We start from the raw sequence: 18,291 nt of genomic DNA, 5'->3' as shown, positions 1-18,291 counted from the left end.
TTCTGGCCAGATGGATTTTACTCTATAATCAACATCAGACTACATAGGACCAGAAAGAAAATATCCCTGACCACTGCGGTTCGATGACATGCACTGTTTCACTAGACAGCTTTTTACTTGCCTGAAACTGATCACAAGGCATAACGGATCAAACTGTTATGTAGATCCCTTATGTGATAGACTTGAGTATTACATATCGTGTTCAACACAGACAGTATCAAAACGAAACTGATCAACCATCTGCACAGTATATTGTCAGCCACATTCAAATCGGGCGAAAATACTGAAATATGAAATTTGGTATAAGACTTGTTTCAGTTGAGAAAGACAACACCGGATACAAATAAATCTAACTTAACCTCCACGCGATATAAGGCTTTTACGTATAACTGTAATTTTATTACATTTAGTTGTACATAGAGTAAAAATATTAATTCTCTCTTAATAACTCATGACATGTAAAACATATTACCGAGGTACCCGTGACGTTTTATAGATCCAAGAACAAAATAATAACTAAATGTAATATCATAATGTTCCTAATCCACCCTCTTTTTGAAATTCATTATCACAGTCCGGTGGACAAAATGTAATTGATTTCTAAAAGATTTCGTTAAGGCAACGCCGTCTCTTTTGCCCTGTGCATTTGTAAACTATTTATGGCTCAAGTGAATATGTTTTGTGAATATTATATGTCCGTTTCAATCACCTATATCAGACGTGACACGTATGAACGAAAGTGGTAAATACATGTTAACTCGCCCGAGGGTATAAATAGTTTATGGTTATACCATCACTGGTGTATCCACCAGTAGACCAACTGTATCGTTCTTGAGACCCCTCGGAGTTCTGTGTCGGTGAACTGTCCGATACATCTCGACAAACAGGGAAGCATTATTTATTTTTCACATTATTCAATATAACAACACGCACGTGTTTGAATTATCTCGGTGAGTACAGACATACACATACATTTTGCATTAAATACACACGTAGGATGAACACATGTTAACTTTCTTTTCAACTTTGTAGAGGATTTCCGCAGTTGATCGGAGTGAGGCATGTCAACGTTTGTAACGTATCATCTTAAACCTTCGGTAATCTTAAGACGTTCCTTGAGGAATACGCCAGATGCATGTTTTCAGTTGGTAGTAAAGTAATGATTATATTTTTTGTACTGATGTATATTATGATTTGATAAAAATGAAAAAAAAAAAATAGAAATATGATATCCCTATTCCTGTGACAGGTTTGGCTGCGTTGACAGCGTTAACATGCATGACCATATCGTGATCAAATATAAACGACTGTCACATGTTTGACATCTTGTCACATATGGGTTTAGTTTTTTTCACACGTTTCCTATATATTCATACAAATACAACAAGAATTTAAACGGTCACTAACCAAGTATGCACAATATAGAAAATAACTATTTACAACTAACATCAAAATACTTAATATCATAATTACAAGTCATGCATTCAAGACACTGTGAGTATACATCCATTATCAAACCGACGTTGTTATTTTTATTGTCAGCCAATGATAATATATGAAGATCAATCAATGAACATGCATATTTACTGAACGGAGACCAGTGAAGATCCGGGGTAGAAAAGGTCTTCAGCAACCCATGCTTGTCGTTAAAGGCGTTTATGCTTCCCGTAAAAGGCGACTTACGGGATCGGGTGGTCAGGCTCGCTGACTTGGTTGATGCATGTCATCGATCCCAATTGCGTGGGACGATGATCATGATGTCAATCACTGGATTGTCTGGTCAAGACTCGATTATTTACAGACCGCCGTCATATGGCTTGAATATTGTTGAGTGCGGCGTTAAACAACAAACCAACCAACCAACCTTCGTAACTAAATAGAAAACCTACGGCCCATGTATCTATTGAGGCTTTTGCCTTCTATTGAAGCCCCATCTTCTCCATGGCAATAAAGGAAAAAGGAGATTGGTTATGAGCTACATGCAATGTATCCTTGAACCATGAGCTCTATCTTTCAATGAGCATTCAATTGTTTCAAGTTTTGTTACGAAAGCTAAACGAAGAATGTCTATATTTATTTACCTGTTTAATGCCTGTGTGTAACACATCAACTTGTTCGTTGTATATTTCTGATATAATTGATGCATTTTATTGTTTGTAATTATGCCCCAAATAATAAATTTTGTGTTTCATATATCTATAAATGGTTTTAGTAATATTTTGTTGTTACAAAAAATGTTTTAAATAGATTTTGAATGAGTCTTTATAAATCTAAGCTGACAAAAGGCAGCCATGCGTGATTTCCGATCAAGATGTCTATAACAAACACCCACCAACTTTTAGATCTTGGAGAACACTTTTAAATAAATATTGTTTTCCAAATCAAAGATGGCTGTTTGGCGGCCATATATAATTTCCAATGTTCATGCCTTGAACAAAGCCCCTCATAGTAACATACATCCACACACAAAGCCATCTATATGGACGATGACTATGGACGTCTTGTGCCGACAGAAGCTCACATTGTCTTTCAGGCCAGGTGAGCTAAAGTGTCCATCTTCAAGATCATAGACAAGTCAAGTGAAACAAAATATTACAAAAAGAAAGCTGTGGTAGCACACGGAGACCACAAACCGTTTTAACAGAAAAATATAAAGGAAATCAACGAAAGGTCTTTCAAAAATCATGTTTCCTAATTATGGAAACAACTCAATATCCTTATGCGCCGGTACGTTTTGTTTCGTCAGGTCCACAGCAGAGTCAATGAGCCTTTGTATCAGTATTATTTCAAATGTGCGTCAAGTTTGTGAATGTCCTCTACATGTCTACCATTAAACCTTTACTGAGCTGTTGAAATATTGGTCATCATAAAGGAAAGGTTAAATTTGAAGTCATCCTTACTTGTCATACAGTCTAGTGGATAGAAAATCGTGTACAGAATACGGTGTATGGCCACGACTTTGAATACACTACTTGCTTGTGTCAATTCATATACAACACAAGATGGGTCTAACTTTTTCTTAGAGTATTCAAGCCCTAAGCCTACTTACGGCGACTACCGCCTTTTGTAGGAAGAGTATTCAGCCACTCGTACACGTCTAGTTCTTACAAATACAGTGTATTGTGACACATTCAGTCAAGTAGATCTTACTAATACAGTCTCTATATTGTATATATTTTTACTTCATATATCATTCGCGACAAATAGACTGAGAAACAGTTGCTCACAATGTCTGGAGACTACAGTATCTACACTGGGAAGAAAAAGACATTTTCAGTCCCTGACTATGTCGTCTTCGGCCTTACTTTGGTCACATCGGCAGGGATTGGACTCTTCTACGCCATCAGGGACAGAAACAGATCTTCCTCCGATGAATACCTCATGGGAGGCAGAAAAATGTACACACTACCTGTAGCGATGTCTTTAACGGCAACGTTTATGTCTGCGTTGACGTTGTTGGGGGCACCGGCTGAGATGTATATCTATGCTACTATGTTTTGGTGGATATGTTTGGCTTTCATTATTGCCATCGCAATTTCGTCCCAGATTTTCATTCCATTCTTTTACAAGCTTAACCTGACAAGCATGTTTGAGGTAAGTCTCAATGAAGGAATCTGCTGTGTGACACGCATTAAACATCGTGAATGCATGAATGTTGTTTTGTACCACAGTCATATATACATAATCTGTTTGAATGCAAGTCTGTGTGCTGAAAGGCATGAAGTCTCTGTGAAATCCGTTATTGTAAAACGCAAACATCTATACAATACTTTGTTAGATCACACAAAAGACTTTTCACAAACTGGTGGTAGTTATAAATAACTTGTTTTCATATACCAATGTGTATTATACGCCATGTTCCCAGCTATCGTCTTTACTTTTGATGTTCAGCGTGCAAAGAGATTCGTCTTTTGGCATAATATTGCGTGATATTGTATTTCGTCAACTCACATGCTCACCAAATGCATTGCTTCAATGGTCGATATCATAGATTTCTAAACACATTTGTACAATGATAACAATGGGTTTAATGGTTCACGTTTAGACACATGACAACCATTTTTAATAATCCCAAGCTTAATTCGTCATTTGGAAGATAACATATATGTTGACAGAATAGTTTCTTTCTTGCCTCAAATGCTACTCTCTATGATATTTATTTCATTGTGCACTCACATGTATGTTTTCTTCAATTGTAGTATTTAGAGCTGCGATTCAGCAAACCAGTCCGCGTTATCGCCTCCATCACTTTCATCGTTCAGACAGTATGTAAACTGCGTAAAGTATTATTGTCGGACATCATTAAAGAAAAATAGAACGACGTGCATTGATACATAATTTCAATTGACCAGTAAACGTTAATAAACCGTCTTTTTTATAGTTTATTTAACATTTCATGAAATGGTCATAAACTGGATTAACATGTCATTTATGCTTATCAAGATGTGCAATACATATTTTAACTGTAATTAGGAACACAGTGTTAATGAAATACGCATTATAACGGTTGTGTTTCGTTTCAGATTGTATACATGTCCTTTGTTTTGTATGCACCTTCCCTCGCACTGAATCAAGGTACGTTTGCAGCACACACACAGTTGATGTAACAGTATACAAACCGGCATCAAAGGAGATAAAAGTGTTTTCTTTCTAACTACTGAACCGAAACAGTTCCCTGACTACGGTATAAAGTTATATAATTGAATGCGATCTCGAGCTGTGTGCACTGGTCGACAGTGCGCAGGGCGAAGTTATATGTCGGTAGTATCAATATGTTGGAACACGACTGTCATGCCATGTCAAGCGGTGTGTGAAGGTTCGAATCCAAGTAACGGTATATTTTTAAGAACCGTTAATGCAGGTTAATGTTTAGTAAATGTTAATGTTAATGTTATAATTTTATGGGGTTAGGGGGCTGTAACAACGTACCTGGTCACTGGTATGTTTGTTGAGATTTGTTTAGGGAAGGTTAGTAAAGCTTTGAATTTGACACATATACCGGTGAATCTATGCAAACACATTATGCGATTTAAACAAGTCGGTTAACATAGGTCAATAGAGATTTTAATTATAAACCAAACTGTAACCTCCAAACAATGACTTCTTAGGAAACTCCAGGGCGCTTTTAAGAATGTCCAATAGTACTTGTACATCCTATTTTCAAATTGGCAAGAACTAAATGCGTATTTTATATGTAGTGTTTGTATCTTCTTGGCGTAGACTAAAATATTTGAAATACGTCATGACTGTTTTGAATGTTCTAACTCTGTGGGATTCCGGGTCAAAATAGTCCCCCAGTTCCTCGTACCTGTCGCAAGAGCCGACTCAAAAGCTTTTGTTTGTTTGTTTGTTTGCTTGCACATTGCGTGTCATTGTATCTCGAAGGCGTGGGTTGTAGCTGGTGCATTCAAATCCGATTGGCCTTGCAGCTGGGCCAGACTATAAGCATTAAAGGTGAGGTGAAATGGGGTTTAACGTCGCGTCCAAGATTATTGCACTTATATAGCGACGTGCATGTACGTGTGTGTGTTTGTGTGGCTGCTTGTACTAGTCCGGACTGATGCCGATTTATAGTGCTAGCCCACTGAGATACCATGCCGCAGTTTAACATGAATACCCCACTCAGACACAGTATACTGACTCCAACCCGACCAGTCCTTGGTTTATCCCCTTAATGCCGAGCGCCAGACAGGGTAACAACAAGTACCATCTTTTAACGTCTTTTGGTATGACGCTGCCGGGGATCGAACCCCGGACCTTCCGCTCTCCGGGCGGACGCTCTACCACTAGACCACATAAGCATTACAGGGACACAGCTACAATATGCCGACTGTGCATTTGACAACGCGTTTGTTAAACACACAGTCCCCTCCTTAGTATTAGAAACTGACAACCATGTTATGACGTGATGCTCATTCGATAGTGGTTACCACTTCTGGGATAAATACTCAATCCTCACATTCGTATATACATGTCTGAGCAAGCCTCTGTCTTACATGTCAAAGAAATCCCGAGTGCTTGGTGTGTTTTTATTCGTTATCACTTTGTAAACGTTTACAGTTTTTTTCCACAGTCAACAGTAACATTTTCCTTTTACATATCTATGGCTTTGGAACCATTCTACCATTGTACGGAGCCAAAAGGTATTCCATAAAATTGCGGGGGCACTATCAATAAAGAGGCGGGGACCAGTTTAACATACATTTGAATAACCCGACTAGTCATCTATCAGGTGATCATCCCCTGTTGAGACTTTTAAGTATTTGAGTTATTTTCTTACTCTAAACCCTATTAGTTATCAGTAAAGGAATTACTATCAGAATTTGTTGTTTTGTATCTTTGATAGTTTTTTTTCAAAAGGAATGCTAACTGACTGGGTTATACCTAATATTTAACGTCTCTATTTTCAGTAACTGGGTTTTCTTTGTGGGGATCGGTTGGCGCAGTTGGTGGGGTTGTTACTCTGTATACTACATTGGTAAGTAAACACGTAAACATCGTCTCTGCATTCTACACTGGTAGGTAGACAACGCATCTGCATACTGCACTGGATAGGTAAACATGTAAACAACGCTTATGTATACTACACTGGTAAGTAAACGATGCCTCTGTATACTACTCGGTAAACACGTATCACACTGTGGCGTGTAACCACGCACTATACTGGTACAAAAACACGTAAACAACGCATCTGTATACCAGACTAGATAGATGAACACCTAGGTTCATTGGCGTTTAAGGAGCATTGGTTTATTATTAAAGTGACAATAATTCGGCCCCTTTTTATCTGTCTGGAAGTGCAAATAAAGTCCTTATACCATGCATGTATCAACCAGGTATCCACATAAGAATAGCTATACGTACACTGTACTTAATATTAATACAACAAATAGCAGCTGTAAACAATACATTCATTAAATAAACGTTCCCTCCATTATTCAGGGTGGTATGAAAGCCGTGCTGTGGACAGACACCATCCAGGCACTGGTCATGTTAGCCGGGCTGTTGGCAGTGCTCATCCAGGGTTCCATCGTCATGGGCGGCTTCCAGAACGCCTGGGACATCGCCGGTAGCCGCGCCAGGATTAACTTTCATGAGTTGGTTTCTTTAGTTTTGAGTGATTGAGTGTGAGCTATACATGTATTTCAGCATAATAAAGACCCTTCTTCAGTGTGGACATGAAGCCCAAATTGACACAGGTCGTAGACGTCTGACATCTGTTTAACCCAAGAGCACGGACGGGATGCTTCGACACCAAGCGTCATAATAACGAAATAGGCCAAGCTCAGAATAACTGGGATAGTTATAACATTGTATGGAAATTCATGTTCTATTTCACATTGCAGTTTCAGCTTCGATCCGACTACTCGACACTCGTTCTGGTCGGTTGTGATAGGCGGAGCTTTCTTCTGGATGTCGCTGTATGGATGTAATCAAGCCCAAGTCCAGAGAGCCATATCATGTCCAAGTGTTTCCAAGTCACAAATGTACGGAAAATGCAGGGCGACCATGAGGGAGTCATAAAGTTGTCGTTTTACTTCTTTTGAGCATAACAGAAGCATAATTAAGTCCTTCGAACAAGAGACCATATAGCCATATATCATGTATTTCTATGGAGGCACAACACATGAACATATTCTGGGAATTTATGCATTGCTGGTTATTGTCAACTATTCAACTATTTTTGCACAATACATCAACTAGCGTATTCAATATTTGTGTAAGAAAACATATACACAACACAGGCAATGAATGGTTTTACAGTCAGTGTAGTTTTCTGTTCATAGATGTATTTCCATGACATTATTATTATACAGTACCTAAAGTGTACCCTATTCTGCCACACAGTGCAATGATCCTGAATCTGTTTGGCCTCATCGGTATTATCAGCCTTTGTTGCATGATAGGCATCGTCATGTTTGCCTTCTACAGCGACTGCCACCCCATCAACTTTGAAAAGCTAGTTACCAAGACAGATCAGGTAGGCGCTACATGTATGATAGGATTCAATGACACAATTTATTTAAAAAGATATCGGAATCGGGATGGGCATCGGGACAGAGAAATGAGCCTTAGAAATAATCTACATACATACATACATACATACACATACATACATACATACATATATATTACTGTATGTAGATTATTTCTTAGGCTTCTCGTTTCTCTGTCCCGATATATTATGGCTGCAGAGATAAACTTGCTCAACAATTAACAATCATTGCTTTAAATGAACAAAACAGAATTAATCACATGCTTAGATTACCGGTACCTCAATCTCATTAAAATCAGATACAAGTTCACACTACTGCTGAGACTATCCCATTGCAGGTCACGTCATCAGAACGACCTTTCGCGAACTTTGACCGACCAATGAAATGACTAACAGGAAGTCGACATTAGCCACTACGAAAGCAGCTTTTTTGAGCTTCAAACTATGTATATTAACAGCATAAAGAAAAGAGTACTGGTACATTCATATATGTATGACTGACATCACATCACATTCATAACTTTATGCAAAAGTTAGTTCATTTAGATTCGTCCACGATGACAATACATATTGTGTTCTTCTAATATTGTTTCCATCTCTCGCAGTTGGTGCCCCTCTTTGTGATGGACATCCTGGGTCACCTCCAAGGAATTCCTGGAATATTCATGTCTTGTATTTTCAGTGGAAGTCTCAGGTGGGTATCCCGTTCTATGACCCTTCTCATTTAGCCACTCAAACATTACTTATACTCCATGATTTATAGATTTAAAAAAAACTAGTACCACATCCTAAAATGCTAAAAAAAATAATTTCAGATACAATTTCTTCCGATCATTGCATCAAAATTCGTATACTTTCTATTATTGGGTATTTTTAACTGAATAACCGGTAGATCTTGGAGAAAATGCGTGTACAGCTGGTTGCTATTTGCGGCTTAGTTTACAAAACAATTCACACGGTAATCTTATTTTTTGCATATAAAATAACGCCTTGCATAACATGAAACACAATTAAAATGGTAAATCATGTCTAGTGTTGTGTTTTCGCAAATTTCACATTATTATTGACCAAGTTTGTAAATCCGTTTTTAGGATTATTTTCATTCTCGCATTAATTTCAAGATTTACAGTATGTGAAACTGTTTTATTCCTTCAACGGACACTTACTTACTCGATTGATATATTGTATTCTTGAGTTCGAACCAAACACCTGACTCCCATCCAACATCGCAGATAATTTTGTATCACCCTTTTACATGAGTTAACAATTATTTTAATTATTTACCTTTAATCTAATTCATCGTCTCTGCTTTAATTCAGTTCCCTGTCTTCCGGTCTGAACGCACTCGGGGCAGTGATCCCTCACGATCTCATCAAGCCATTCTGTTGTAAGAACCTCCCAGATAAAGGCATGGCCATTCTCTCTAGGATTATTGGTAAGTAGATATCTCCAAGATTTCACAAATGAAAACGGCGGCATAGAAATTACAAATAAAATGTACATTACACACATTAATTTTTCACAATGATATGTGTAATACGATTGAAGAAAGGAAATTTATTTATATTTTCAGTTATTATTTGCGGTTGTTTGGCAATTGCCCTTGCTTTCGTGGTGTCTCAGCTTGGCAGTGTACTGCAGGTAAATATGCCTTCGTCGTATTTCAGTATATACATAGGAGATAGATAGTATGAATCACGTTGTAAATTGAGCGGTGACGATGACTGCTCGGCACGGTCATTTTAGACGGTTTACATAAAGCGCAGACCAACCCTGATATGAGCTCTTGTCTATACAACTACAAGTGGTTTGTGTGGTCCGGACCTCATTATGTTACAGGCGTCATGTATGTCAGTATTTATGAAGCCGAACTCTGTAGATGTCTTCATTAGTGTGATCCATTCATGTAATTTTCATCCCTATTTTGTCATTTTCGGGATGGAATCTGTTTCGGCGTGTAATCGAGACTTGTTATTCTCTGGCGTTGACGCTTTATACACGTATGTTCTATTTCATTTCTATCCACTTAGTTGTAAAATTAACTTGGCAGGAAAAGGATTTTTTATAAGCATTATATAAAACTTCTTCTTTTTTTAACCATAGAATGCCTCTTGTTTTCAGGCATCGTACACTGTGTACAGTATTCTGAACGGCCCAACGTTCGGGCTGTTTGTGCTGGGAATGTTCTTTCCATGGGCGAACGCTCGGGTAGGAAATTATTTTTGTATTTTCTTCTACATAGCATTAATATAAAACTTGAAGAGGCCTAGGGATATCAATTTTTAACAGCTCGTTATTACTGTTTATGCTATATTAGTGAATGAGTGAGTTTGGTTTTACGCCGCTATTAGCAAGATTCCAGCAATATCACGGCGCGGGACACCACAAATGGGCTTCACACGTTGTACCCATGTCGGGGATCGAACCCGGGTCTTCGGCGTGACGAGCCACCGCTTTAACCACTAGGTTACCCGACCGCCCCTTATGCTATATTAGCAAAACAGCTTGCTTATTAACGAGTTGATGAATGATCTTAATTTTTTGAAAGATTGATCGTATTTCTTATCTAATTTGTCCGGGTTTGAGTAGATCCCCCGGCACGAACATGCATGCTGGTCGTCAACGACGACTTAATGGATCGAGTGGTCAGGCTCGGTGACTCGGTTTATGACGTGTCATCGGCGTGGCTGCTCATAATATCACTCACTGGATTGTCTGACCGAGACTCGAATATTTATAAGCCATAATATAGCTGGAATATGACACTGTGCAAAGTCAAACAACAAACACGTGTTATCGTACTTAAAGCATACCTGGATGCCCCATCTCGTTAGCATTCATGTGTTTGAATAGCATTGGTGCCTTCGTTAAGCGATGGTTATTAATAATAATAATAATAATAATAGTTATTTAAAAAAGAAAAGGCAGGAAAAATAAGAATTGTGCATATTTAACGCCTAGTCTAACAAATTAGTTCGTTTTTGTTATGTCAAAATTACAATGCAACTTTCTAAAACAGTATGCATAATAATAGGATAGATCCATGTGTGTCCACCGAACACATACCGGTGGTGTTCCGTGTTGGAGTAGGTATCCAGCAACCTATGCTTGTCGTTGGAGGCGACCAGGTACATGTAGATCGGGTTGTCAGACTCAGTGACTTGGTTAAGATATGTCATCTTACGACATGGGATATTGTAATGGGACGCTCATTATATGAATCACTGTGTTTATGGTCCAAACTCGAATAATTATAAGCCATCGTCATCATATGACTCAGTGCAACGTTTAACAACAAACACATGTTATCGTAATTAAAGCATACCTGGATGTGTTTATTTAAGGGAGCTGTCGTCGGTTGCCTCACCTCCTTAGCATTCATGTGCTGGATTGGCTTTGGTGCCTTTGTCAACGCTGTGCGTACAAGTACACCGCTTCCTACGTCAACTGAGGGATGCAACTGGAACATCACTACGACAATGACGTTGTTAACGCCAAGTACTGTTACACCTTTTACCAGTTCCGTTGAACCAATGGGATCCAGGTGAGATGTCAAGGGGTCAAACAGCCTATGAGTGTCTTCATTGTTTCTTTCACTATTCTTGCACTTGTCACTTCATTTAAGGAAACCTTGAAAAAAACTATGCTGGCAATTTAAGAAGCACATTGGGTCAGGGAAACAGTAACATCGGATTCTGGCAGCAAAGGGACCCACCGTGTAACATTCTGAGGGATGGGGCTGATGGGGAGGGGGTACTACTTCTGTTAGAGACAAAACACGGTCAAAACACGCAAATTACTTTCTGTCAAAGGTGAAACCGAACAATTTCATCATTGCACACACAACCCCCCCCCCCCCCCCCCCCCCCCCCCCCAAACCACCACCACCTCATTTTTGGCAGGATACCTAACATATCCAGCGAACATTTAATGGGGACGTTTTCATTTTTTCTGATATTTCAAAACAAATGATTTTTTTCCATCCCCAATCATACTTCTGTTGAGCCTTTATCACAAGACACAAATCCGCAAATATCTGTACATCAAACTCTAGCACCAACAATATCGATTATGTATTTCCAGGGACCCATTTCTCCCGATGTACAAATTGTCCTACCTGTACTATACTCCGGCAGCAATGGCCGTGGTGATCATCGTCGGTATGATCGTCAGCCTCATCACGGGTGAGTTGTGTTCTTCAATGATGAGTGAGTGAGTGAGTATGGTTTTACGCCGCTTTTAGCAATATTCCAGCAATTTAACGTAGGGGGACACCAGAACTAGGCTTCACACATTGTACCCATGTCGGGAATCGAGCCCGGGTCTTCGGCATGACGAGCGACCGCTTTAACCACTCGGCTACCCGACCGCCCCACTTCAGTGATGAACCCTCATTCACTCACTCACCGACCCACTTACTCACAGGTATGGTTCCTAAATGGGTTCAATGTGTGAAGCCTATTTCTGTCTTCCCCCGACACAATTCAGCTAAAATACGGCGTAAAAACAATTATGATGATTTAGGATTAGCTCGGTGGTTAACGTGTTCACTCATCACACCCAAACCAGAGGTTCGATTACCCACAGGAGTACAATGTGCGAAGCTCATTTCTGGTGTCCCCCGCCGTGATTATATTGCTAAAAATATCACTCACTCACTCAAATGATTCCCAAATGGGTACAACGTCTGGTATTGCCGTTTTCTCACGCTATGGTACAGCCGGAATACGTCGTAAAATAAATTATGATACTATGATGGTAATGATATGAATACTAAACGCATTATTTGGAGAACAGTGTTAAAACCATCACATTGTAATGGTGTATCATATATAAAGAAATGTTTAACATTTGTAAGATACTGATTGACATGTTATAGGCCGCAGAGATCCTCAGACCATGGACCCTCGTCTAGTCTGTCCTCTGTTTGACCGGCTCTTCTTCTGTGTAAGATACTGATTGACATGTTATAGGCCGCAGAGATCCTCGGACCATGGACCCTCGTCTAGTCTGTCCTCTGTTTGACCGGTTCTTCTTCTGTGTAAGATACTGATTGACATGTTATAGGCCGCAGAGATCCTGGGACCATGGACCCTCGTCTAGTCTGTCCTCTGTTTGACCGTCTCTTCTTCTGTGTAAGATACTGATTGACATGTTATAGGCCGCAGAGATCATCGGACCATGGACCCTCGTCTAGTCTGTCCTCTGTTTGACCGGCTCTTCTTCTATGTAAGATACTGATTGACATGTTATAGGCCGCAGAGATCCTGGGACCATGGACCCTCGTCTAGTCTGTCCTCTGTTTGACCGTCTCTTCTTCTGTGTAAGATACTGATTGACATGTTATAGGCCGCAGAGATCCTCGGACCATGGACCCTCGTCTAGTCTGTCCTCTGTTTGACCGGCTCTTCTTCTGCATGCCAGAGATGATACTCCGACCTCTCAGATGTGGAGTCAACCATAGACGTGTAAGTTTATTGTGCTGTGGTAATGTCTGTATTTAAACTAATTATTTATTTTCCAATTAGCATAACTACATTATGACTTGTCAGTAGAGATTCCGGGACTGGAGAGACCCCAGTAAGATGTCGTTAGATGCAACGATGGCCAGGCGCAGTGACGTGGTCGATTGCGTGTCATCGTACCCTGAAGGCGTGACATATTGTTCATAATACCAGTCACTGGTTTGTCTGGCTGTGACTCGATTATTTTGAGGCCGCGGTCATGTAGCTGGAATATTGCTACATTTTTAAACAGTAAACAAACATAATGATATCCACCTGTGTGACTGTAAAAACGATTTTTTTAAAAATGCGTTTACTCATTATAACGTTTTAATATTGTTTCCGAAAGTTTATCTTTCATGTAACGCTAACTACGTCAATCTTCACTGTCACAACCATAACGTTACGGGTTTGTATGCAAGCAGATTGCCCAAAGACTCGAATAGTGATTTCTTTATCGCTACCGAGAGTGTGGCATTGTCACTTGCGCCCTTGTCGCCTTGTCTGGTTCGTGGTACTATTTGCCTTTTATGTATATGCAGATACCGAGCATTATGATTCTTTCAACAAACTTCAATTCAAAACAAAACTCGGAAAACCTTTTTATTAATAACTCTCACTCTGATTCATATTCAGCAAATGCGTAATCCTTCAAGTTTTGAAATACAAAGAAAATCAAAATGCCCTATAACCTACGGGCTGTGGTGAATTAGGGAGTATCTGTGTCCGAGTAAAATTAATGTTGTAAGTTTCGACACTTATTTGAATTGGTTTTGAAAAATGTGTGTCTCCCGATCACTAGTGGAGACTTCAGCTCAGTCAATCTTTTGCTGAAACGAAGTCACGAACAATGAATGATGTCATCTATCCTCAGTTGCGACAATGCGTAGCTATGACGAAACGTTGCCACTTCGCAGACAATTGAAAACAATGGAACCACTGGCATAAACTTGTCAGTTTGCAAAACAAAAACTAATATGCTGACTGAGCATTACTGAAACTAATTGTATCGATAACCTTACCATAAAAGTAATGTACTATTATGTGTTATCCTACAGAATCAACCCCCACACAAGACGTCCATAGTCAGCACCCCTCACACCCTCGAGAACTCCCCACCCTCGGGGCACATACTGGTGAAGGGGAATACTGACATCACGCCTCCCAGGGCCACTGCTTTTATAAACCTCGGCTTTGAAACAGAAACGGAACCTACAAAACAATTGGAAACGGACACGAACTTGTGATAAAAATGCAGGTGAAAATTAATTGAACTTCATATTGTCATTGACTAATGATATATTACTATTAACATGAGGACAATGGACAAAAATCGATAAATATTTTAACACGTTATATGCGACATAGATGTATTAAGGATTGGGTATAGTGAGAAATTGTGAACTAATGGAATATTACAAACTGACGGACCATGTTAAAAAATAATTAACCTGTCAAGTGTCAAATCGATAACGCACATCGGACATACTCCTGGACCAGTTTTTCTCGACGTGCTGGTCAGAAAAGAGTTTCGCAAATAATTGTAAGGCGTCAATACCTGTATCTGTTTCTACAGCTGTTTATAATCTACCATAAATCACACGTTTTTCGTATACATTCGTGGCACACTAGCAACTGGTAAGCTATTTTTCTTACCAAACTTCACTCATAAACACCTTTATCATCATTGCTTCTGTCATTTGTTTACATTCCGTCGAGATAGCGCCACTAAGGTTCACAATTACAATTTTATCGTGAGTTTAATCAGTAAATGAGAAATTTCTGTTGTAGGATAAATACGGACAACATTGTTACGTTGTTTATCTTTGGGAATATGTATAGTGGCTGAACTAGTGTGTATCTTGTGTGAATGCCAACTCGGGCAGTGTACTGGTATTAGTTTAGGGGTCGGATGTACTATATCCTATTATTTGTAAACTATTGTATTACGTTGTGTACCTTGGAATATGTATCGTGACTATTGTAGTATTGATCTTGTTTAATGATCTTGTTCTTCCCATAAATGCGCTTCTATAACTGATTGTAAACATTGCTATTTTTGACTGATTATATATATGATTCTGTGGCTGTCTAATAAACTGATTGTTTATTCACCCAGGTCATGTGTTGTTGTGTGTGTTTTTGTGTACACTGGAAGTACAGTGGTACCACCGCCAAGCGAGCTGATTCCCAAACTCTCGCTTTAAATTACAGTAAACTACGGTTATAACGAACACGCTTATAACGAACTTACGGATATAACGAACTTACTGTTTGGTCCAGACTATTTGCTGTAATTATGCTGTAAGTACGGTTATAACGAACTAAAATTAGTAGTCCCTTTGAGTTCGTTATACTTTACTGTATTACCATTGACTCCATTAAGTAGATGTATCGATACGTTTAGTTTCTTGACTTGTATTACATGGTTTGTATTTAGTAAAGTAAGTATTTGTATGTTGATGGCTAATATGAGTTATTTACTATTTTGTTTATTACCCATATGGGATCAAATATGCAGTGTAAAATCTTTTTGATACTTGTGTGCAATTAGTGATTCTCGAAGCTGATTGGTCAGTTGAACAAAGATCCATTTTCATTGGACAACGGGACTATTTTTTCTCATCCCATTCATTCACGCATCCACGCCATTCATTCAGGTGTTTTACAGGCTACAATCTCACTGATTCGAGATTTGTAAGACAAGAAACATAGTTTCATATCAACAACATGATATCACTTCTTTTTTTTCATTTATTTCACATGATTTTCATTTTACAGTAAAAACCAAAACTACGTCTGTTTTACTGGTGAATGTGCTAATTTTAAATTTTGGTGAATTCGTTCACTAGAGCGTCGTGTATGTTCACGTTATCAAACTAGCAAACTTGTCACAGAAAAAATGGATGTCATATACATGATTGTTTTTGTATCACAGTTTACTTCAGCAGAAAAGCTATTATCCTTTTCTTATTGACCATTCACATGTATCTGACGTTTCTCTCAAGGAACGGCTTAACATAATATTACCGAAGGTTTGAGATGATACCTTACAAACATTGACATTGACTCCCATCAGCATCAGATGCCCTATATAAAAGAAACCATATGTTCATCCTGCATTTGTATTGTGATGTAAAATGTCCTCCCTGAGATTATTTAAAAACATGCGTGTTTTCCTAAATATTGCATAATGTGCGAATAAATAAAATTATATAGATGCTTCCCATGGTAGGTACGAGTACAATGTAGTCATACATTTCGAGATGTTCACTTACAGAAAACCCTCACGAACCAAATAGTGGGTCTACCCGATACCCCGGAGAAGGTAAAACATATACAATCGTATAGCGTCCTGACGAGCTACCACGTAGTTACTTTAATTTACCCATGGCTAAAGTAACTAAAACGGACCCATAATATTCACAAACCATATTTTCTTGAACCATAAATTGTGTTCAAATGAGTTGTCCGTGCATGAACGAAATTTATACCAATCTGACATTTTGTCCACCGCACAATTATGTTGACTTCGACAAACAGCATGGATCAGGAACATTTTTTTAATATTGCATTTAATTAATATTTTAGACTTATCCAGTTTGTTCTTGGGTATATAAAATGTTACGGATACATCGGTAAAATGTTTTACCTGTCGTTATTATCGTTATTAAGTTATAATTCATGTTTGTGCTCCATGTACCCCTTCGTTGTACAAATATTGCAAATGGTCAACATATTTGCTCTGACATTCTGTGGAAATAATGGAGGTACGCGTGAAAACGGAATGCATGTACATCATAATTCGTCCCGAACGAATGCAGGATGGCGTTGGATATTTGAATTGTACATACATTTGTATGTGCTTTTCCATATTTGGTTAACATTTTCATTGCTATGGTGGTGTATGTCTATATGTATGATATTTTGATGTTATTGACATTTCATTGGGTGTTTTTTCATTTATTATTGGTAACACGTTTGACACAACATGACCAAGTTGTAAGGAGAATAAAGGCATATTGGCTGGTTATATCAACATATATACAGATTTCTCGTTTGGAGATCACTTTTCTGAAAGAATTAATGTTTATGTATTTCCTGACCAAAGTGATGCGGACCTTTCGACCTTCACAGCTTTTGTGCTGGCATACTTTTGAAACATACCCAAACTACGATCAAACGTGGCGGGTACACCTAGGGGACACAACTCTGCACGGCGTCTTAACCATACAATGTGTGAAGCCCACATCCTTTATTGGGTATATTTAATTTTGTTCTACCAAAGGGTAGGGGAAGGAGGGGAAGAAGGGGGCGGGATCTGAACAAGATATCAATGTTTTGATACTTTGTATGTGTGTCTTTTTAAAGATTCATTCGTGTTCAGTCATTTTGAGTATATGTGGATGAGTGAGCTGACGTTAAGGTGTGCGGGTGTGTGTCTGTGATGTCATAATGACTATATATGAACGCCTGTTGGCCTGTGCATAAAGGTGAGAAAATGATGAGTGCAGTTTGTATTCAGGCACCATATTGTTGGGGATTGCCTTAAAGTCGGGCCAAGAAAAGTCGGGCCGGGCCGGGCCAGCGGGTAATACTAAAATGGATTGCAGAATAATAAAACGAAACGTGCATATCTAGGCAGATCTCAATTGTCCAGAAACGTATAGTTTTGCTCATTTAATTGAGTTTGAATCAAAATGCATCTTCAGCAATGACTGACTGACTGATATAGGAGATTTAACGTGCGCTTTCCGACTGTAGCGTATTTCAGCAATGTAATAAACTGAT

The 18,291-nt window shown here is 38.8% G+C and overlaps 1 protein-coding gene across 1 annotated transcript; it reads left to right on the top strand.

The window, feature by feature from the left end:
- Positions 1-3,145: 3,145 nt before the first annotated feature.
- Positions 3,146-13,066, top strand: LOC124132787 (sodium-dependent multivitamin transporter-like). The gene is made up of 14 exons (XM_048392433.1): positions 3,146-3,594; positions 4,200-4,265; positions 4,524-4,575; positions 6,411-6,478; positions 6,943-7,097; positions 7,347-7,487; positions 7,849-7,981; positions 8,602-8,690; positions 9,316-9,431; positions 9,570-9,637; positions 10,118-10,204; positions 11,341-11,540; positions 12,080-12,180; positions 12,970-13,066. Exons 1-14 carry the CDS (start codon positions 3,229-3,231, stop codon positions 13,047-13,049), a joined length of 1,722 nt encoding a protein of 573 aa, XP_048248390.1. The 5' UTR covers positions 3,146-3,228; the 3' UTR covers positions 13,050-13,066.
- Positions 13,067-18,291: the final 5,225 nt, after the last annotated feature.

This window comes from Haliotis rufescens, unplaced genomic scaffold (genome assembly GCF_023055435.1).
Source record: "Haliotis rufescens isolate VD_foot unplaced genomic scaffold, xgHalRufe1.0.p SCAF_11, whole genome shotgun sequence".
NCBI lineage: Eukaryota > Metazoa > Mollusca > Gastropoda > Lepetellida > Haliotidae > Haliotis > Haliotis rufescens.
This window is presented reverse-complemented; position numbering and strand designations above follow the sequence as displayed.